The following is a 21,307-nucleotide window of genomic DNA, read 5'->3' as shown; positions in this document are numbered from 1 at the left end:
TTACTGAACATAGAGTCAATGTCCCTGCCGGATAAGAGCGCAGGAAATAATTCATTTCCTGGGTCAGAGGTTAAAGGTGTCGGGCATTTGTAGGCATTTGCTGAATATAGGAGCGTTACTTGTTACAGACTGCGGAGTCTGTAGAAAAAAAAGGAAATAAAAAAAAAGAAACGTCCTCTTTCAACCTATGCCGTAATGTCCCCTCAGAGAACAAGAGTAACCGCACCGCTGATGAAGTCATGAACCGTCGCCTGAGTTCAAACGCAGAGCCGCAGCCTTACAGAAGCAGACCACAGCGCCTGAGAATGGAGGCACCAACAGCTGAGATTAAACTAAGAGATGACGATCCTCTGCAGTGACACAACCCCATTTGGTCTCCTGGTGACCTGCATACCTCAGCTTCCAGCAGGCAAAATACCACGGAGGGATCCTAAAATACACGGCAGGACGGGCCTCGACGCAGCCAGCAGCCAGGGAGAGGGGGGGGTGGGAAGTGAGGAAGAACCGCGGGGCAGGACTGCAAGTCTGGACACGGCAGAAAACTCCACGGGCCTCAAATGACAGTCGGACTGACATCACAGCAGGAATGTTAACCTGTTAGCTTTCAGTCTGTCTGATCGCATCGTTTCAGAGCTGGGATGCCCATGAGTTCAACTAAACAGGAACAAAAACTGACGAACGCCCAGATGAGTCTACCTGCCTTTATTTAACCATACGTCACACCTCAGATCACTTCCCAATGAGCACAGGGGTTAATTTAGGATTCATGACTTGATTAGGTCACTGGGTTCATGGAGGTTACTTGTCCAAAGGACGAGACTGACCCCTGGTGGCCACACGAAGTCACTGCACTTCAGTCGGTCACGTCACACATGACCCAAGACACGGGAAACAGTCGTGTGTTTTCACGGTTTTACAGTGAAATAATGACATAAAATTCAATGGCAGCCTGAACCTTAACGAACACCGTGACTGGAATCCAACACCAACATGTTCCAACAATAAACAACGGAAAAAGAAGCACCACTGCTCCATTAAGAGGTGAAAAACTAAACTAGTGCTTAAACTACGGTTCACTTTGAACCGATTGACTAGCCTTTTTTAACCTTTCCTATTACCATTTATAAGCAGAGTATTAATACTTAAGTAATTATAAAGCATGTACAAAATGTACTTTGGATGCTTGTATCAATGGATTGTTCCAACTAAACTTTGTGTGGATCTAATTAGTGTATCACATAAAGAGTGCTGATAATAAAACATCTGCTTTCATAGGACAAATTCTGATTGTTCCCATAAACTGAACATCTACAAATGTTCTTCCAGTGTTGTGGTGCTTATAAGTGCTAACAGAGGGTTAAATTAAACATCTGTCACATAAACAGATCATTTTAATTCTGTATTTTTAGACTAGCCACTGTTATTTGTACTATGGTGTGTGTTAGTAAGATTCTACAAAAGATGACTTGATCTCAGTCGCACAAAGCTAGGAAGCACATAAGCAAACTGGATGTTAGAAAGATACCTGAAGAGGGATTAAATATTTAAGGCTCAGTCCCTGCTGTCTGCGTTTTAAGACTTGTTTGCTGCTTCCTCGAACAAGAAGCTCTTCATATCCATTCATGTTTGTTTCTGTTCAGAAATGGGAATACTGATGCTTCAAACCACACTTTAAACATTTGCTTTCCAAAGTGCAAATGTTCAGTTCATCCAACCGATGCGGGTTTGATTCTAACCACAGTTGATCTGCGCCACGCATACGGACGTGCTGTGTGGATCTCTAAGGCCTGCGTAGCTGCTGTCTGTAAACACGAGAGGACGTAGCACTAAGAGTTCAGGGCAGCGGACGCTCGTCATCGTAGTCTGGGGAAGAATCTGATGAAGAGGATCATGCTGATGAAGCTGAAGGACACCATGATGAGCATCAGCCACAGCAGCCAGTTGACGGACTTCTTGGTGTGCTGCTCCAGTCGCTCGGACTCAGTCTTCAGCTTCTCAAAGTTCTGGTCGGCCTGACGCATCGACTGGCTCAGAGTCTGGAAGGGAAGGGAACACGACCGATGGTGGGATCACGGAATCGACTTGAATTTACGTCTTCAGTTTAAAGGTGAGGTGTGAGTGTTGTTTGGATGTCAATGCCCACTTGAGGACAGAGGCCGACACACGTGGCACGAGCAGGAGAAATTATTTGGGAAAAAGAAGCACAAATATAACTGTGCTTATAAAATAAAATAAAAAATCAAAATTATAAAACATAGAAATATTTATTTAGTATAATAAATAAAAATCCAATATTGCCACACAGACCCATGTCTGTGTGGAAGAGGGGCTGATAATGATGCTTCATTACACAGCAGAAGCTTCAGAGCCTCTCTGCTTGTTGATGGATTATCTGTTAACCATTTGTTTGTGTAAACACATTTGAAATGTGATCCATTCTTGCCTTGACTTTGGATGTATAAATGAACAGAACTGAATATGATGTTCTTTTTCTGATAAAATATATTCTCGGCAAATACATTTTTTGCCAGCCTGAAGATACAGATCCATACAAACATAGACATCCTCAGGTGTGATTCTTAGAGGTACCTGGTTGTCTAGTTTGATGATGTTCTGAGCTGCCAGGGTGTTGTTCTTTAGATTCCGGGCCAGGCTCAGCATGTCCTCAGCGAGCTTCTCCTGCAGGTTGTGGTGATGCTGCAGGACGGCCTCCAGCTCTGCAGCAGACTGATGCTCATCCAGATGAAGGCCTCTAGACAAGGAGGGACAGCCTGATTAACGCCGTTGTTTTACTGTGGACACATAGCAGAGGCTCCCAGCCGTCACCATGTGATTATCTTTAATAGGCATCTGGGAGTGAGAACTGATGGCTGAATGACACACAGACGAAGAACACGAAGCTTCAACCATTCAGAGGCTGGTTGTTAAAGTATTATGTATATAAATGCAAAAATAAAGGGCATTGTTTCATTGAGACAGGAAAAAATATGTACCTTCTGTTCCGTAAGTCTGTGTCTGATGTTCCTGTAGAAACAAGGAAATCATCTTCAGAAACATTTCTCAAATGTAAATCTAGCATGTTGAAATTTTAGATATCATTCTGCAATCCAGACACTGAATTGAAGATGTCTTTGAAGTCCAAAAATATTTATTATCCTTACTCGACAACCCCTGCAAATACAAAGCAGAAGGAAATATATTAGTATTATAAAACACAGCATGGATAACCAGCAAACCTCAAACCTGAAATGAACAGAAGCTCAGCAGTTATCTCACCGTTCCAAGCAGCTCATCCCTCATCTCTCCTGTACACCGGGCCTTCGTCTGCATGTGGACTGTCTTAGTGGCAGCCATCCTCTGACTGGCTATAGTAGGCGTTCGCCCTGGGGCGAGGAACTGGTTCGCTAAAGCCTTTTCTGTTGCAGAAGTCTGAATGAGAAAAAACACACACCTGAGATCAGCTAACCCTCTAAACAGAACAAAAACCTCAGAGAATGTGAGAACGGATTCATTCTTGTTTCATATTTTTTGGATGTTTATGATGGACAGCTCAGATAACAAATAATTCATAAAGTGATGACTGACATAAGCAATGAAGTGGTAATCAAATCTATAAACTTTATTACTGACCAATTTTTCTGCTTCCAGAAGTCCTTTGAGAAAATCTATTTTTCTTGTGTATTCAGTCAGGACTTCTGGTGTGGGTTTGCTGAAAGACACACAAACTATTATTGAGCAACAGTGTCATCAGACACATCTATAAAGAAATTAATAAGATGACTGTTGAAGGAAAATGATGCATTTGTGTGGACGGCGAGTGAGATAAAAATACCATAAAACGAGCGAGATCTGCTCGCATCAACAACCATCAGTGGTTGGTAAGCGCAAAAAAGTCCAGTAAGTTTATCCGTCAGTGTACAGAAATGTCTTTGTCACAGATAATACACACTGAACATATTCACTTGAGTCAGGGGACATGTTACCTGTGACTTTTCCTCAGAGCCACCAACATCTCTTCCAGAGCAGCAACATACTGCAGGACAGAAAACACATTCATCATCTGCATTAAGGGACTTAAAACACATCACCCACCACAAAGCTTCTCCCCTATTTTAAATTTTTTTATATATATATATGGATATATTGATTTTAATGGAATTTGAAAACACAAGTTTTAGAAAAATTATCACAGTGCTTTTATCCAAATAATTTCTAATGACCATTCCGCAGTGAAAAATACATGCACTCATAAAAAAAAAAGGCTCACATGGACAAAAAAATAGTAATTTCCCTACAGGGATTATTCAAGGATTGATTATTATTATTAATTATTATGATTATTATCAGCAATGAACGCCAACCTGAGCCCACTGAGAGCCCGTATGCTTGTTTGAGTGATGATATACATACATATATTCATAAATGTGTTTCTATTAATACACACAATCCATCATTAAGGTCAATCCCACCTCAATCCCACCTCAATCCCACCTCAATCCCACCTCAATCCCACCGGAGACCTTCCAGTCACTGACAGCGACGACGTGGCTCCGACCCGAGCGGCTAACACTCACACAAACTCAACTCATGCTAACTTTCCGCTAACGAAGGTCAGGGAAAAACACAACCGCGCTAAAACTCCACATTTGCTTTTCTTACCTTTTCTAACCGCCATTCAGCTTCTCCGCGTTGCTCCGATGCTATAGTTTCGCAGCGAGACAATAATCTGATAAAATTAATTTCTAATCTGGAAGCCATGTTTGAAGTGACAGTCGCAGAACTTTGACGTCATATTCACGAGCCCAGCCCTTGTCGGAGCGCCACGCCCTCTTCGGATTTTGAATATCCTACCACGCCGACGTTTATGATAAGAGGTGTTTCTAAGGATATTGTTGGGAGTTTTCATTTACCATAGATCTTTTCTGTTCTCTCGTTATATAAAACACAGATAAACTCATACGTAATTAATCTTAATCGTCTAGTATCACATCTATAGATTAATTTACAGTTAAGAAGAGATCAATTATTGTGTTGAGCCCAAGCAATCCATTTACAGAACAAAAATCAAAATGATCAATATATTTGCTTCTACTAGATTTGGAGTTCCATGTAGACTTCATTCTCTCTTTGAGGTAAAACTGCTACATTATTGATAATTATTTGATTATTTACAAGTATTTGATTAATTTGGAGATAATTATTCTTATTCTTATTTTGCATGATTCGATCGGGCCTCTTATTGACTGATAGCTCTGTCACACTTTGTTTCACCTGGTTAGAACATCTGTTGATGGTTATCATCTTTAGACACATGGAAACAGTTCTCACTGTTCTCTTAATCCTTTTATAGTTGACTACTAATCAGGGTTGAGATTTTATCCCCCTGATAATTGGAAGCACTTGGGAGGATGTGCAGCCTCTCAAATCATGAGGGAGAAGCTTCAAATGTTTTTATGGACACTCAACTGAGATCCTGCAGCTGTTCGTGCCTTCAGTCAGGGTTGATGTTTGTGTCAGATCACAAAACAGCCAATTCCTACATGACCTTGAAAAGTGGTTCTTTTCAAAATTTTCAAGAATTCCATCTTGCACGTGAAATGCACGATGTTAATGTTTCTTTGTTTTTAATCAAGTCCTTCTCCTGTCTTTTAAACAGCAAACGCTCATGCCACATCCAATGCAACAATCTCCTTATCTCTTTAAGAACTAGATTGTGACTTTCACTCCAAACCCTTCACCTGTGACAGACATCGTTCCATTTATTGAGTAGACTCAACAACACTCTTTAATTTACCATCACTTTCAACAGGTTGTGAAGGATTTGTGAAGGAATCCTGTGAAGGAGTTCTTCGGTGGAAGACGATCTTATCCAACTCTAATCTAGGGAGTTGGATAAGGTAGTCATTTCAGACTAAAGTCACATTAAAGTGCCGCTCTTCTACCCACACAGACACATTCTCTAAATATCAAGCACATTATATATATTTTTTCTTGAGATATAATTAATATACAGATGATATAGTTTCAGAGACTTGACAAAACTGGCCTCATAAATGAAACTACTTTTATGGGAAAGAATTGTGGAATAAATCACATGTTAAATAAATGACTGGGATCACGTCCCCAGCAGGACAAGTCCACCAGACGAGTGGCTGGCAGTGAACGCTCAGCATTCCACTCCATCATGTGCTGGAGTTACGTATCCAGACGACCCGTGACACGACCCACAAGTCGTCTCATGGGTCAAGTTGATCTGGGAAGAGATCAACTTGCATTTTTTCTCTTAACTTGTCATTTCACTCCTTCATGATCTACACTAACAAATGGTGTTATCTACCACACCCAATGGAGACACACAACAGCAGATGATACAAGCATCATGTTCTGTATTGTCATGTTCACACTAATAACCATTACAGTTCACGTCATTCAGTCCCACCCATACAAACTGTTATACATTACACATCGGAACATTGTCCATCACAATCCAAAGACTTAAACAGGCATCATTCATCGGCACACGCTGAGAGGAACATTAGTATTACATTTCATACAGAGTTGGCCCGCGGTGAACGGCTGGTACAGTACAGCTGGAGGAAGCAAAGTTCATTTATAGAAAAGTGTGAGGCTGCTTCAGGGAGTCGTGGCACAGCTGCTCCGAGGCGGTTGGGCTCACTGCTGCGAATTCAAAGGGAAAAAGTGGCGTGTGCTGTTCCCACTTCCGTTTAGTCGGTGAGGAAATGACTTCCTATCTGGGTTCGGTTGTGGTGAAGGTGGAGGGACCCAGTTGTGTGTTGCAGCTCATATTTAAGTCTGTCTGCGGTCACAGAAGGTCTTTGTTCCAAATAGGTCTGGTGCTGGTTCAGTACATTTAACGCTAAAGTCCCCTTTCTTTTCTCCAAATAACCCTCACCTCAATTCTGCTGCAAACATTTTCTACATCCTACTATGAGCAATGAAAGTCGTTAACTTACTAAACATTACCAAGGCACAAGCTAACATTTCAGTGAGCACATTCTGCTCATTGGGAAAACCAAAAGAAAAAAGAAAAAAGAAATGCGTGGGTGGAACCTCCGGTATTTCTTGAACTAGTTCAAACGTGTTAAGAAAGCAAAACAAAACAGAGAAAACAAAACTGCTGGTCCACCTTTATGAGGCTACATGAAAATTAATCAATAACCACATTTATATATATTAAAACCGTAGAAAAGGTGCTTGGCAAGGTTATTTACTGTGACTGTGACCGTCATGGATTACAAAATGCATTCAGACACATTTGCAGCTCCTCGATTGCCGGTATCGACGACACCAACATGAACAGCCTGTGTCGCTCCTATTCCTCTTCATAGGCCCTCTGTGGACACTCATCATTTACACACACAGTTTATGTAGCTCTACTGTAATTCTAGATTGTTTCTGTAATCCAGCACATCATCATCATCATCACAACTCTGTCATTTATAGTCATTCCATTTTATCAAGAGGGTCTAATCCTCCTCTGGGTGTTCTCTGTTCTATCCTGGTCAGACGTCATTGTCCATACAAGGTATGTCTGGGTCAGAGAAACGTCTCTGGTTCTTTGAGGCTTGTGTGTCTTGGAGCTGAGGAGGAGGTGCAGCCATGGAGATAGAGGAGGATGAGGAGGAAATGGAAGGAGGAAGAGAGGCAAAATGCAACAACAAGTGTTCACATTCTGGGCTGTCAATGTAGAGGGACTGGGTGACGTCTTTACGGCGACCGGGCTGCTCTCTGGTTCTGAAGTACTTTAATGCTCGATTTCCAGGAGGGGTCCGAGTGGGGCTGGGAACCACGGACTGGGAGTGTACGCCCACAGGGAGTTTAACAGTATCTGGTATGATGGGGTTCCTGCGTTTCAGAGGGTGCCTGGAGGATTCGGAGGATGAAGAAGCGCAGCTGTACACAGAGCAGGTGGAGCCGGTAGGGCTGAGGTTTGACAAGGAGCGTCCACCAGGGACTTTAAATCGCTGGGCCAGGTCCGAGGGCTTGGGTGGGCAAACTGGTCGGTATCTCTTAATCGTGGCGCCGCCTCGTCCTGAAACACAAGGAGAAAAGACAGAGAATTAAAACAGAAGAGGATGATCTATCGTTAAATTCCTACAACAATTCCAAAACCCCAATGGAAGATCATGCAACCATGTTATCTACCAAGATGTATGTTTAGTGAAGCAAACATTTGATTCCACATGTTCGGCCAAATGTTTCAGAATGATTTGGGGTGGATTTTGAGCGTGCTTCTATGCCACACATGCATTTACATGCATCCATGGGTGTGCAGATGTATGCGCACAATCACACACACAAACACAAACACACAAACACGGTTGCTGTTCCTCCAACCTGCCGTGTTACAGAGCAGACGTCATCGCCCATCACCATCACTGGTCCAGACCTGCACCACAAAAGACAGGAAGGGCCCAACCCGGCGGCCCCGAGGTCTCATCAGAAACCCACAGGTGAGTGAGAGAAACAGGCAGAAGGAAGGCGAGGCCGAGGCGGAGCTGAACGCTAAGACTCACCGTCAGGTTCTGAGCAGTGAACGGAGGAGCGCTGCTGCTCGTCCAAGAGACTCTCAGAGCTCAGAGAGGCTTCAGAGTCCAAGTTCTCCTGGTCTGATCCCGGCTGCTCCATCTCTGGGAGGCGGCAGGCCAGATCCTCTCTGTGGAGGGATGGATGAAAAGACGTTAGAAATGAGAAACTAGAGGAGGATGCTGGACGATGGTGAATAGAAACAAGACAGAATCTTTACTTCTCCTGTTTGATGGACTTAATGCGCTCCACCAGGTTCTTCTCAGCCTCGGCATCTGAGTCCAGAGACTCGTTCTCTGGGACCACACTCAGGTCAGAGCTGGCCTTCTCATGCACCTGCAGCAGAAAGACCATCAAGCACTGACAACCAACCCAACGACTGGAAGTTCAATATTCCTTCATTGAGTCATAGAAGAATTACAGTGTTAAAAATACTAGTAAACAAACAAAAACAGCTTTGTCCCAAATCTAATAGTCATTCCAGATTGTGTTAGTGGGAAGAAAAGAGACTGGATGGTTCATGCACCGCACATCCTCTGTGAAACATCACTTGTTGGTAGCAAAAAAACTGGGAAACAAAAGAAGCTGATAGATAAACTACCATCCACAGTTCAGAACTGCTGATGTGAGGAGCTGATGGATGCAGCCGGCTGGAGAGGAGTGTTACAAAACACATCAACGCAGTTTTAATGCATCCAGAAAATCAAACGCAAATATAAGAATATTTTTATAAATTAGGAAGACATTGGAATGGCACAAGTACAAAACTACTGCACCATTCCTGAGTGACACTGTTGTCTGTAATGTTTTCCAGTAAAACCAAATCATTACAAAAACACAACTCAAACCATCTTGTGTCATACAGACCAACGGCGACATGCAAATTATTACCAGTTAGTAAGGATTAAAAGAAAAAAAACCACAGTCACACCATCAACCACATCACATGCCATGCACAGGCGCGCCCACATGGCACCTCTCTGCGCACTACTAGTACTACAGCTACTGTGCTGGGATAACCCAGTGATACATACCACCACTCCTTTGTAAGGAGCTGAGAACCTGAGAGGTAAATGCCAGCAGTGCTAAAGAGAGACAAGGAACATCGGCCAAGTTACCCAAGTACCCTGAACACAACAGTACCTCACACTGGGACGACTGTATGTTATAAGTGAAGCTTTACTGACTATGATGTATCACTAAGTGGCTTTTTAAAGTCTAACATTTCTCTTTTTCACATCCAGACATGCAGCTGAACAACAACGTAAAACTTGTTTTTCATGGTCTGGATACCACACAGAATCAGACAGGAGTGATGTGGAATGGGGGCTGGAGTTTGATTGTCACCGTGTTCTGCCTCTTGAGTTTCAGCTGATTAACAGCCAGAGCCTCTGCGTACTCCAGCTGCTCGATCTCCTCCATCTTCTCATTGTAGCGCCGGGTCTGCTCATTGATGATCATCTCAACGCACCTGCAGGAGGAGGAAAGAGCAAAAGCAGGATGTGTACAGATTAATAATTAATAATTATTCATGTTTGCTATTGAATTAATTTTGCTATGTTTGCTTCCGTGGCAATCTTACGTGGTTGTCTTGGCAACGTCTCTCATGCTGAGCAGTGGGTCAGCACTGTCTGGGCAGCGCAACACGCATGGGGCAAAAACTATGGCCAACGAGTTTGGAGACATACGGTTGTGGGCCTCCACTTTACACACCCTGACAGAGAATTCAGACATTAGAATGTGGTTTAGTTGCACGCAAATGTAAATCAAACCACTACTCAAGTTAACTGCAGATTTGTGTCGAGTGCAGTGACCAAACTAGAGAATCACTACCTGACGAGGTGGAAGATGAGTCTCTCCAATGTGTTGAAGTTTGCAGAAGGAAGCTCCTCCAGCACTTTATATATAGCATGAAGCTGCTCCTGCTTCTCTGGCAATTCTATCAAAGGACAAAAAATAAACAAACACCAAATGAATCAAAATCCCATCATTTACCGTGAGGAAATCAAATTCATATTTTATTGAAAACGAGTCATTTCATTTAAATCCAGACAAATAAAAATAAAAACATTCCATGGGTGGTAAATGTGTTCCTCACCAACTGCATGCAGGAAATCATTGTAATGCATGAAGGTCATGAGTGGATCTGGAAGCTCCCTCAGCCACTGTTTCACCAGGCCTGTCACCGTGTGGATGGGATAGTCCTCCAGGCAGACTGGGTGGGGATCTAAACATTACATAAACAGAAAACAAGTCTGTTTAACTGCTCAGCTCCTCATGCAGTCATTTTAAATCTCAAAGAAGGGGTCTAACCAGCTTCCAGTCGCTGGTGCAGCTCCTTCATGCGGTTGGCAGAGCCAGACTTCCGGTATATTCCCTCAGTGTAGAGGCCGTGCATCTCCACATGCTCCAGCATCATCTCCAGGACCATGGGTACCGGGTTCTTATCACTGACCAGGCGACCCACCCTCACCCCAAAGTGTTGACCGTCAGACTCTTCATCAATCTGTAGATTCAGACGAGACCGACTCGGCCTATCAGAGGACCTCATATCCAGCCATTCACCACACAAGGAATCACAAATTAAGACACTATGATTTGTGTTATTTTGAAATCTACATGCTAAAATTCCCTTCAGCTGTAAACCAAAGCAAATAAAATCCAGCCTGAACCTGATATAATACAGAGAGCCAAGGCTCTGATCCACTTCTGATTCAGCGTCTGTTCAGGTTTTCTTATCCACGTGGATTTTTTTTGTTAAAGCAAATTGGCACCCTCTTTTAACATTTGCCCGTGAAGTTCTAACCCAATAACAATTTGAATTAAGATACGAGACTGAAGCGGGTATCGGAATACAGCATAAGATACAATCAGGCTATAGGAGTGTTTCTCTTGCTATGGTGGTTAAAATGAGGAGCTCATGTTTAGAGGGCAGACCTGTAATGGCTTCATGTCTTAAAACAGACAGAAAGAGAAAATAAAGTATCTTGTTTCAGACTTTATGAGATAATATGATTGAGCCTAAGGAAACCTAAGAGCTTAACATAGAACACCTGTTTGGTCTATAATATCCAGCCTTACTTCAAACCCTTTCACATCAAAACATTATCAATACACGCCTATGAAAATACGTATTTTACCTTTTTGGCACTGAAGGTGGCGCAGTCGATGACGATTTTGCAGAGGCACTTCTTGTGGCACACCATTTTACAGTCTGTATGAAAAACACAAAATACAGACATTTAAGAGGTAGTTTGGTATTGTCTACATTATATTGTACGTTTTATTCTTATACTAAGAACACAGATGAAATCCACACAAAATAACAAAAGATGGGAGTGTTTTGTGAACTCACAGCTGCACATGTATGCCTTCTCCATGCCCCAGATGTAAGAGCTGCACTGATCACAAGACTGCATGATGTTAACCTGGTAGTTGATGAAACTATGGTCCAGGGGGCTCTCCATCTAACAAGCAACAGGCAGTCCGTTAGAACTCAAGAGCTTCAAGAACATTACATCACTGTTTAATAAAAATGATAATCAATTTAAGGTCATGAAGTAAAGTGGATACATCTCAGCTTTGGTTCTTACACTTTTATCTTTTTTCCTCCTCTTCTTCCTGGCTTTAGCAGGCTGTAAAAAGCAGAACAAATGTATGGAAACTCTTGTTTTGTTTGGACTTATTAGAATGAAGGACATTGAATGTCAGTGTTTCACCTTTGCAGGCTCGGCCTCCTCCTTCTTCATCTCTCCCCTGATGAAGCCGTCAAGCACAGACTGGAAGAGGTTGACAACAAGCTGGACTTCTGCTTTCTGCTGGTCACCTGCCAGGTGGATCACTTTGTTCTGATAGCCTGTCATTAGTCCTTTGTAGCCAATGGTGGGTTTCTGGGATATTTCAGAGGACATGGGAGAGACAGGAGGACAAGAAGGTGGTGAGGAAAACCCCTTGATCAGTATGTATAATGTGCTGGCAGACAGACTCACTGGGAGAGAATACATGGCTTTGATAGTCTCTCTGAACTGCATGGTAGCAGTAACAAAGATGGCCTCTGTGGCTGACAGCGACTTCCCCCTCGAGCGGAAATCATTGACCTATAAAGGAATGCAAACAAAAAACTGTTATGTGGCTCAACAAGATTGAATCATTTTCTTCAATTGGTAAAAGTCTCGTTGCCTTTTCCTGACCTGGTTGCCCAGAAACTCATCCAGGTGCCGCAGCTCATTGGCGTTGGTGATCTCTCGATCCAGCGAGGCGTTCCACTGCTCAGATACCCGTGTGGCGCGACTGATCTTGATGGTGGGGTTGCGACCTAATCCTTTAGTAGCCCGGTCAGCCTGAGGCTGGGAAGGAGGTCGGGATGGATGTCCAGACACAGGGACTGAAAGGGAGACAACAATTTTTTTATTCTTAACATCACAAACTAACAGATTTGATAGGAAGAAAGTGTGTGGACAACTTCTCTCCCTCGACTTTGTCAAACTGAACTCAGACTACTAATGCAGAATAAACAATAGGCACGAGCACCACAGAGGAAACCAAACACAGCACAGCTCTTCTATTAGGACGGGGCGCGATCCTGCATGGGTTACTATTTTCTGAGAAAGCAAGCAACTAGGCTAGTTCAGGCCTGAGAATAACAGTGATAAGACGCACATGTTGCCTTTGCAGTTCAGTGTAGTCAAAGTGATCTGTGTCACTCCAAAAGCAGCAGTGCAGTTTGTTGACCACACAATATTAACTGACCTCAATATCTGATCTAAAAATAATTCCAAAACATTTTTCATGTTGTTCTTGCAATAGAATTATTTGCTCATTTTATTGTAAAAATATGTAAATCTTTTCTCCAGCTGTGAGCAAGTGGCCCCTAAAGAACTTTAAATTAAAAGAATAAAGCTCTCCCTGCTACAACAAATCCATAAGTCAACAAACACAGAGTGAACAGTTAGTTATGTGCATAATAAAAGCGGTGTGTTTAAAAGGGTGAGTAAATCTCAAAATTCTTCAAATGGTGCCTGGAGTCGACCAACTTCTGGCACCGGTACACAGGCATTGCAGCCCAGCACATTTGTAGTAAACGTAACCCATGAACAGCATTCTTTTGTCAGCCCACAAGTTTTCCATGGGATAAAGCTCTGGGGATTGTGCTGATCACTCAATCTCTTCAATTTTGTTTGTCTGAAACTGAATTTGCTCGCTTGTCATTGTCTTGTTGAAACATCATCATGCTTCATCGTCTTCACTTTCTACTGTGGCTTCATTTCAGTGTTTGGGGGTCGTCTGGGAAACTGTCCCTTAGACCCAAAATGAACAATCTGACTTTCATCAGTCCACAAAATATTACGGCATTTCTTTTTAGGCCAGTTAATGTGTTCTTTGGCAAATTGTAACTGCTTCAGCATGTTTGTTTTTTTAACAATGGGATTTTGAAGGGACTTTTTGCTGGTAGCTTGGCTTCACATAGCTGTCGTGTGATTGTTACAGTACTCGGAGATAACCTGAGATCTTCTCTGATCCTCCTGGAACTGATGGTTGGCTGAGCTCTTACCATTTTGTTTATTCTCCGATCCTTTCGAACAGTTGTTTTTCTTTTGCTTCCTCGCCCTTCCGGTTTTGGCTACCTTTTTAAAGTGTCTGATATTGTTTTAGCGATTTTTCCACTTTCTTTCTAGGGTTTCCCCTCTTTTATTAACTTCCTAATCAAAGAATCCTATTTTTCAGAACAATGCTTTGAGTTACCCATTTTACTGTTTTCCAAGGACAAATGCACGGCCAGCAGACACAGCATCAATTGCCTTGATCCATCTTTTTATAACCTATTTTTTCCACATAATCAAAAACTTTGAACTATTTGAATTTTTTTGAACGGAGTCATTTCAGTTTTGTGAAACTGAGTCATTTCAGTTAATGACTCAGTTTCACAGAATCCAAAGCATGCACGTCATTCCTGTTGGGTCGGTTGGTTGTCTATACCTTTACCTGACCTTGTAAAAACTTATTTGCAGTGTAGAAGTTGAAATTCTAACAAACACTGATTTATCTTGCTAGTGATGTGGGACTGCTTTTTTTTTTTTTTTTAACACAACTGAATATGTTTGTTCTCTTTACCTTCCCCTCCTGTTGGCCTCTCATTGAGAATCTGGGCGAGACTCATTTCCACACTGTCTGGAGTCTGGGACTCCTTGTGTGGTCGTTTCTTCAAAATCTTGCTGAAGAATCCACCCGACCTGCAGAACATAAAAAAACAGGGAGAATAATCAAAGCCTCTCTCATGCAACACAGCTATACAGATGTATGAATTATGATCAACTGCTCAATTTGACTTTTGGAACAGGCCAAAACACTTTTCTACATCCCATCAGCAGAGTGATCATCAAGAGAGCAGCCAGAACACTGCAGTACCTGTCTGGTGTGGACGGAATGGACTGTGCAGAGTCTTGCTGGCTGGAACCTTCTTGGTGTCTCCTCCTGCTGAAGCTTCCCCTTGAGCCCTCACCGTGGCTGTCTGAGGGAGAAACCTGAACAGGAAAACACTTTCAGTGACCAAGTAGAATGCTTGAATAAAAGACTGATTGGAGAGATTCTTTCTCAGTAGCATTTCAACTGTCACGTTGTTATAATAAAACTTCTTTGAATCAAAACAACTTCTCTCCATTACAAAATGTGAGTGTAGATACCTCTCTGACTGAAATGAAAGCGGCCCCTTCAGAACACGGAGACAAACTGTCAACTGATGATGATGCTGTTTCACTCCTGCAGATGAACAGATAAGAAATATAAAAGCGGGACGTGTGTAAGACAGCTGAGGAGTTTTCTGACCACAAACATTTTGTCGTCTAGGTGACATATCATGAGAACAGGTCTGAAGATAAACACGTTACATACAACAGCACTCTCTTCCTCTTTTCTTCCATGTTGTGAGGTGGAAGCAGGACAGAGCCCTCACACAAGTCTCCATCATTCTTCCTCCCTCTCCATTTGTCGGGTTTCTCCTTCATTGCTCCAGGACGGCGTTGCAGGTTTACCGATCCAGTACCCTCACCTGTGCCGTTTTTCTCCAGCACAGGGTCAGCAGGCCTCAGGGATAAAGTAGAAGGACGAACAGGACCGACAGAAGGAGGAGACGTGTTTGACTCGTTCGTTCCTCCTTTTTCTTCCTTCATCTTCCAGGCCACAAAGGTATACTGGTCCAGTTCCTTGCTGTCCAACTTCTCTTTCCCCTTAGACGTCTCCTGGCTTTTGCTTTTTGGTGGGGCTGTCCCATCTTTGCTGGTGACAGAGGGGGAGGTTCGTTCTGTCTCTCTCAGGCTGTGCTCCAGTCCTCTTCTTCTCCTCTGCTCTCTCTTTTCCTGGCTCCTAGATAACGGGCCCTTATGAATCGGTGGAGCTCGGACTCTCTTTTCTTCAGCATGTGAAGGTGCTAAAACACTGCTGGGAGGCTTTTCTTCCGACTCCTCATCAGGAGATGCGGGAGTAAATGTGTTGAGCTCGTCAGAAGGCAGGGGCAGGTTTGAATCGGATTCTGCTTGTGTTTGACTCTCCAGCTGCTCTTGTTCTCCTTTCTCATCCGGCTGGGATCCAGCCTCAGCCGCGGTACCGTTGACTTCCAAATCCAAATCCTCCTCATTCTTCTCTTGTTCTTCCCCTGCATACGAGCTCGTACAAGCTTGCTCTCCATCCTCCTCTGTCTCCTGGACAGGGAGACTATCATCCAGCGTCTCCTCCATGACAAACTCTATGTCTGGATCCTCTCTTGTTTGAGGCTCTCCAATTGGTCGTCTCTCCCCTTCCTGTGCTTTCCCAGCTGCCTGTTCTTCCTCTGCTCTACTCCTTGCTTCAGCTTCTTCTGCTTTCCTCCTGGCTTCTTCTTCCATCCTCTTTTTTTCCCCCTCCTCCTCTGCCTTTCTTCTAGCCTCTTCCTCTTCCCTTCTCCTTTCTTCTTCCTCAGCCCTTTTCTGTGCTTGTTTTTCCTCTTCCTCTTTTCTCCGTTTCTCTTCACGTAAGGATTGGCACCTGTGGAACAGGAAATGCAAATATAACATCTCACACACATTACATTTTTTTTTCTTTACCCTGGACTGGGGTTTTCATGTCTGTGTAGTTACCTCCTCCGAGCAGAATGCCCTCTAACCAGGGCCTGTACTTTGGTAGCATCCTGATGTTTGCGGTGGTTCACGGATCTCTGTCTGTGTCCTCTCCATACAGCCTGGATCAGAGTAGCAGCGCGTCGCCTTCGGTCCTCTTTGCAGTAGCTGCGCCATGAATGCTAAGCAGATAGGGAGTGTGAAATATCAGTATTGTATGTTGGGTTTCTTCTAAGTATTGAAAGTGGGGCATGAACAAAATGTAAATTTTTACATTATAGCCCCAAATGAATTTACAGCATGATTGTGTACCTGAATCAAGATCGCTGCCTGTCTCATGCTGAGGAATTCTTTCCTCTGCAGGCGAGCTTTGAACCAGCGCTGGAGGAAGATGATCTTGCGTATTACGTCTTTGTGCAGCGTGTCCTGCAGCTGCTGCCGCTCCAGCTCCTTCAAGAACACCTGAAAAGGAAAACGCTTCAGTGTTAAAGGCACAGGAGAAAATGTGAACAAATACAAAAAAACAAAAAAAAACCCAGGGTCGATAACGTGTAATGAAAAAACAAAAAAACACACAACTCATGATTGCTGTTAAGGTATTGGAGATGTACCTTAGTTTTGCCTATCTGGTAGGTAGTGGGGTCCAGTCCCATCTTCGTCTTGAGCAGCTCCGTGATGTCCTCTTTGAAGGCGGTGGTGTTCCTTGGAAGCAAAACCCTGAACTGCTCAACAAATTCCTGTGAGTGGACAGGATTACAGATAATACAGATGAGAGATAAGCAAACCATTAAAATGACGACTTGATAACCAGCAAAAACCAAATGCCCAATATTCAGCAGCAAAATTAAGTGAGATGACATTAATAACTTTACAGTACCTGGAACGTGTACTTGGCCCCATAACCTGATCTCCTGATGCGAACCGTTTCCAGCATTCCTGTGTATCGCAGTTGTTGAGTGACCAAGGCCTCATCAAAACACATTTCCTTCTGCTCATACACAAGGACACAAAAACACAACAGTCTTTACATTTACAGAGAAATAGGTACTGACAACGAGTATTAAAAGAATAAATGTTTAAGATACTGTAGACTGTCCATACAGCCATAACATTATGGCCACCTGCCTAATATGGTGTCGACCTATTTTTCTGTCAAACCAGCCCTGACCCATTAATGCATGGAATTCCCTAGACCTTGGAAGGTGGTTCGCTGCTTTTCCTTCCTTAGGAAATTCTCTGACGTGGTAATGGCAATTTTTTCACTTCTTTGCTTATGTTTGCCAATCTTTCCTGAATATAAAGCATCAACTTTGAGAACAAAATGTGGCATAATAAAGAGATTGGTTTTATCCACTTCTCAAGTCAGTGGTCATAATGTTAAAGCTGATTGGTATGTGTACACAACAACATGCAAAGAACAGATTTTTTTTTTTTTAAAACATGTGATTTTCACAGATGTAAAACAAATATGAGTTACGCTGCATACATTTTCGCCACAGATAGAATGTTTTTCAGTATAGAAAACATCAGGTATTCATTTAAAAGACTCAATATTTAAAAAGAAGACAATAGAAATAACAGAAGCAGAATGAAAAACAAACAAACACTACCAATAGCGGACTCTTACCTTCTCAGCATTAGAGCGGATACAACGAATGAAGAAAGGTTCCGCTCTGTTCAGAGTCTCCAAGAGTTTGATCAGCGAGGTCTGAAGAAAGCAAAAGAAGTTTGCAGAATGTTCAGGAATGCTACTGGAGAGTGTGAGTGGCATGTCTCGGTATGATAGGCGAGTATATCTGGGTGAAGTGAACCTGGAACTGGGCGCTGATGCTGGGAGCCTTCTTCTTCTTGTGCAGGTGCAGCAGAGACTTGGTAGTGCGATCGTGGAGAGTCAGGCTCACTATGAACTTCAGAGAGCGAGAATCCAGCAAATGCTGCACAGCAGTAAGATAGTAGAATGATTGTTTTAGTACACTATCATGAAAAACAAGTTATTTTCTCTGAGTATGAACCATATGTTGTCTTTATTTGTCCTTAAACATGGAGTTTCCTTTACTAAAGTTTACCTTGGGGATGACCTGCCTCTGTTTAGTACCCTTCTGTTTTCTGTGGGGAAAAAGAGATGCAGTGTGAGTTACACAGGTTCAAGTGTTAAAGGCCTGGAGTAATGAGATGGAACAAGTAGTGGACGGAGAAAGTAATGGCTAGTTAGTATGGTCAGATGGTTTCTTCATGCACTGTCAGTCAGTCAGAGCACCTGTGCGATGAAATGGTAGAAGTCAGCGATGGGATGAGAAGAACATGGAAGAGGAGAGGCGGGTGTTTGCTGCAGGACATGGGATGCAACTCAGAAAAATCCAGCCCAGCTGAGATTTGACATAGAGGGCCTTATATTCATGTTCAAGTTGTCTGTCTGTAGATTCTAACATGCTGTGAGGATCTTGGGCCTCATTTTCAATATATGCTCCGTTAGAAATTCACATGCCAAAACAGTCTTCTGATGATCTTCATGCTGAAGTTAACAAAGGCATTCCAGCTTAAATCTTTAATGATAAAATATCTAAACGTAACATTCACGATGAACCATGAAAGTTGTTTTGTTTTTTTTTTAAAGATTTGTTCACGTGAATAATTTAGCTGTTCAAAATCAGTTAGGGGTAGTTTAGTTTCTGGAATTTATTCTTGGAAATAAAGAGCTTTACTAAAAGCATGGTATGCCGGGGCCAACTAGATTGGCCTGATCTGGAGAAGGGTTGAAGCCAGGTCTGTCTGCTGACTCACTGGAGGACGTGTCGCGGGAATCGCAGGCGACCCCAGGATTGTAGCAGCTTGCGAGGGTCCTCACCATCCAGCTGCAAATTCTTAATGGAGCTGATGATCTCTGCATGCATATGTCTGATCACACCGCGCACACACACACACACACCGAAAGACAAGGGGTGTATGGGAGAGTGGAGGAGGAAAAAACATTAAGAGGAAAGGGAAAAGGTGAAGCGGGGTGTGCTAGAAGTCAACTTTTACCACCACCTTAGAAGAACACACAACAACGTGGTTATCCACGACGAGAACCCAAACTGCAAGATGGCTGGGTGTCTGATAGCAAGAGAAACTTGAACAAGTTACGCTCCATGATTTATTCTTTTGTTCATAAGTATTTATGTGAAAAGACAAGACACAGCAGACTACCCAACCATGCTGCGTATCAACGAAATACACAGAAACACAGACACAAACACACAATGAGGGATCGGGGCATATAGGGGTGGTGTTCACACCCATACCCCCACACCCCTGTAACTGTGGTAGTTAACATGCAGAGCTGAGTTGACATTCAGTGTGGTTGGCCGTCTGATTCCATGCTGGGTTTGTTACAGATTGTGTAGCTGCAAGTTGTTACTGGTGAGAATGGTGGATTCATGGTCCTTCCATTGAGACTGATGTTACACTGGTCATTGGGTCTGGTGGGGTTAATACGGGAGCTTTTATGCTCCAGTGCTAGTCCATGCAATAGCTTTCTTTACTTACTGTGATTGACCATGAAAACAGAGGTCAGGCAGTGAAGGAATGGGCAACATAAATCTAATGGATCTTAGTGGACAGGACTTCTACCTATCAGTGTTTACAGACCTGCTGTGGGCTGGATGAGCTAATAATGGCAAAATGTGCTTGTGGGAGTTAACTCAGTTCAGCTGCTGGTCTTTAAAAGACAAAAGAACACAGTACAATCTAAAAGCAGGCGAGGTAGGGTTAAGTTTCAGTGGGCCCATCAATGCCAAAGGCTTTGACATGGGTTAGTTTCATCCTGAGAAACTCTTCCACTTCATTTTGTCTATTTCAGAGGGGGACCTTTGTATTTGCAAGAATATATTTGTGCTACTAACAGTTTCATAGATGATGTTACGTAGTCCAGGTGACAAATTTTTGATAGCAAGAGTAATCTAAACAACGGAGAAAGTCTTTAAAAGTTATGAATTATAATGACGGAAGAGACGCAATGAGAGGACAGTTAACGTCCTGTTGGGTTTCTGATCTTCCTATCCGATGTTCATTTGACAAAATGGGAGCAGACGCAGAAAGAACTGTGCGAACCAGTATTTATATCCAAAGCAAAACACATGTCCTTCCTGCTTGGCCTCATGTTTTCATTCCTGTTCCCTCTTCACCAAATTCACTTACTTCTTACTCTCATAGCTAGCAAAGATGTCTTCAAAGGCCTCTAAAGGGCGCTCCTCTGAGTGATCAAAGTAGAAATCGAGCATAGATACTCGTCTGTGGAGGGGAGAGGAGAGAACCGCACACACAGGGATCACCAAAGGATGGAGAGGATAACAGTGACTGAGATGAGGTGAAGGAGGATTCATCTATCAGGGTGATATCAAAAGACGTGTTCTGTCAGGGTTTGATGCGTCACAGTCGGTAACTCAGATGGATAGAGTTAAGATGTCTGACATGTCTCTCCTCCTCTCATCTAACACCAAAGGACATGTGGGTCTCACAGTTTATTATTTTAAACATTTTCCACATCTTCAACAGGGGGCTTTAAATGGAATTTATGTTGCTGTTTACTGTACTAGAGGAGGAGATGTTGCAGCTTCACAGGGGTTGAATTAAACATACAGAGCCCATGTAAAATGGTCAGCCCGTGTTTCATGAAAAGAAGAAGACAGTTATTG

The 21,307-nt window shown here is 43.0% G+C and overlaps 2 protein-coding genes across 12 annotated transcripts in view; both read right to left on the bottom strand.

The window, feature by feature from the left end:
* Positions 1–693: 693 nt before the first annotated feature.
* Positions 694–4,799, bottom strand: use1 (unconventional SNARE in the ER 1 homolog (S. cerevisiae)). 2 transcript variants are annotated; one of them, XM_068319756.1, is made up of 8 exons: positions 4,660–4,799; positions 3,984–4,033; positions 3,631–3,709; positions 3,277–3,429; positions 3,162–3,171; positions 2,994–3,024; positions 2,590–2,752; positions 694–2,036 (listed from the first exon to the last, which is right to left on the bottom strand). In XM_068319756.1, exons 1-8 carry the CDS (start codon positions 4,756–4,758, stop codon positions 1,854–1,856), a joined length of 768 nt encoding a protein of 255 aa, XP_068175857.1. In that variant the 5' UTR covers positions 4,759–4,799; the 3' UTR covers positions 694–1,853. The 2 variants fall into 2 exon arrangements, with proteins under 2 accessions (XP_068175857.1, XP_068175858.1); XM_068319757.1 differs by lacking the exon at positions 3,162–3,171 and having other exon boundaries at positions 2,590–2,750.
* Positions 4,800–6,369: 1,570 nt separating this feature from the next.
* The window catches only part of LOC137598437 (myosin IXB), a 61,121-nt gene continuing 46,183 nt past the window's right edge, over positions 6,370–21,307 (bottom strand). For 3 of the 10 annotated variants that reach the window (XM_068318550.1, XM_068318549.1, XM_068318548.1), the window contains 28 exons: positions 20,811–20,903; positions 19,416–19,529; positions 18,701–18,740; positions 18,446–18,568; positions 18,262–18,342; positions 17,512–17,622; positions 17,246–17,371; positions 16,947–17,096; positions 16,656–16,816; positions 15,436–16,563; positions 15,228–15,303; positions 14,953–15,068; positions 14,659–14,777; positions 12,738–12,931; positions 12,537–12,644; positions 12,267–12,437; positions 12,141–12,182; positions 11,903–12,014; positions 11,688–11,761; positions 10,861–11,053; positions 10,646–10,774; positions 10,381–10,486; positions 10,130–10,261; positions 9,895–10,018; positions 9,582–9,632; positions 8,768–8,883; positions 8,538–8,677; positions 6,370–8,053 (listed from right to left, as the gene is read on the bottom strand). In XM_068318550.1, the coding sequence (XP_068174651.1) occupies positions 7,524–8,053; positions 8,538–8,677; positions 8,768–8,883; positions 9,582–9,632; positions 9,895–10,018; positions 10,130–10,261; positions 10,381–10,486; positions 10,646–10,774; positions 10,861–11,053; positions 11,688–11,761; positions 11,903–12,014; positions 12,141–12,182; positions 12,267–12,437; positions 12,537–12,644; positions 12,738–12,931; positions 14,659–14,777; positions 14,953–15,068; positions 15,228–15,303; positions 15,436–16,563; positions 16,656–16,816; positions 16,947–17,096; positions 17,246–17,371; positions 17,512–17,622; positions 18,262–18,342; positions 18,446–18,568; positions 18,701–18,740; positions 19,416–19,529; positions 20,811–20,903 (4,660 nt within the window). In that variant the 3' untranslated portion in view covers positions 6,370–7,523. Of the gene's footprint in view, positions 8,054–8,358; positions 8,411–8,537; positions 8,678–8,767; positions 8,884–9,581; positions 9,633–9,894; positions 10,019–10,129; positions 10,262–10,380; positions 10,487–10,645; positions 10,775–10,860; positions 11,054–11,687; positions 11,762–11,902; positions 12,015–12,140; positions 12,183–12,266; positions 12,438–12,536; positions 12,645–12,737; positions 12,932–14,658; positions 14,778–14,952; positions 15,069–15,227; positions 15,304–15,435; positions 16,564–16,655; positions 16,817–16,946; positions 17,097–17,245; positions 17,372–17,511; positions 17,623–18,261; positions 18,343–18,445; positions 18,569–18,700; positions 18,741–19,415; positions 19,530–20,810; positions 20,904–21,307 lie in introns of all 10 variants that reach the window. The other 7 variants (XM_068318556.1, XM_068318557.1, XM_068318551.1 and 4 more) reach the window with 7 other exon arrangements.

The sequence above is a fragment of the Antennarius striatus genome, chromosome 7 (genome assembly GCF_040054535.1).
Source record: "Antennarius striatus isolate MH-2024 chromosome 7, ASM4005453v1, whole genome shotgun sequence".
Taxonomy (NCBI): Eukaryota; Metazoa; Chordata; class Actinopteri; order Lophiiformes; family Antennariidae; genus Antennarius; species Antennarius striatus.
This window is presented reverse-complemented; position numbering and strand designations above follow the sequence as displayed.

Coding starts and splice junctions, on each gene's coding strand:
- use1 (XM_068319756.1), bottom strand. CDS start 4,758: ATGGCTTCCAGATTAGAAATTAATTTTATCAGATTATTGTCTCGCTGC. Junction 3,710..3,983: donor GCTCTGAGGAAAAGTCACAG/GTAACATGTCCC, acceptor TGTGTCTTTCAG/CAAACCCACACCAGAAGTCC. Junction 3,430..3,630: donor TTCTGGAAGCAGAAAAATTG/GTCAGTAATAAA, acceptor TTTCTCATTCAG/ACTTCTGCAACAGAAAAGGC.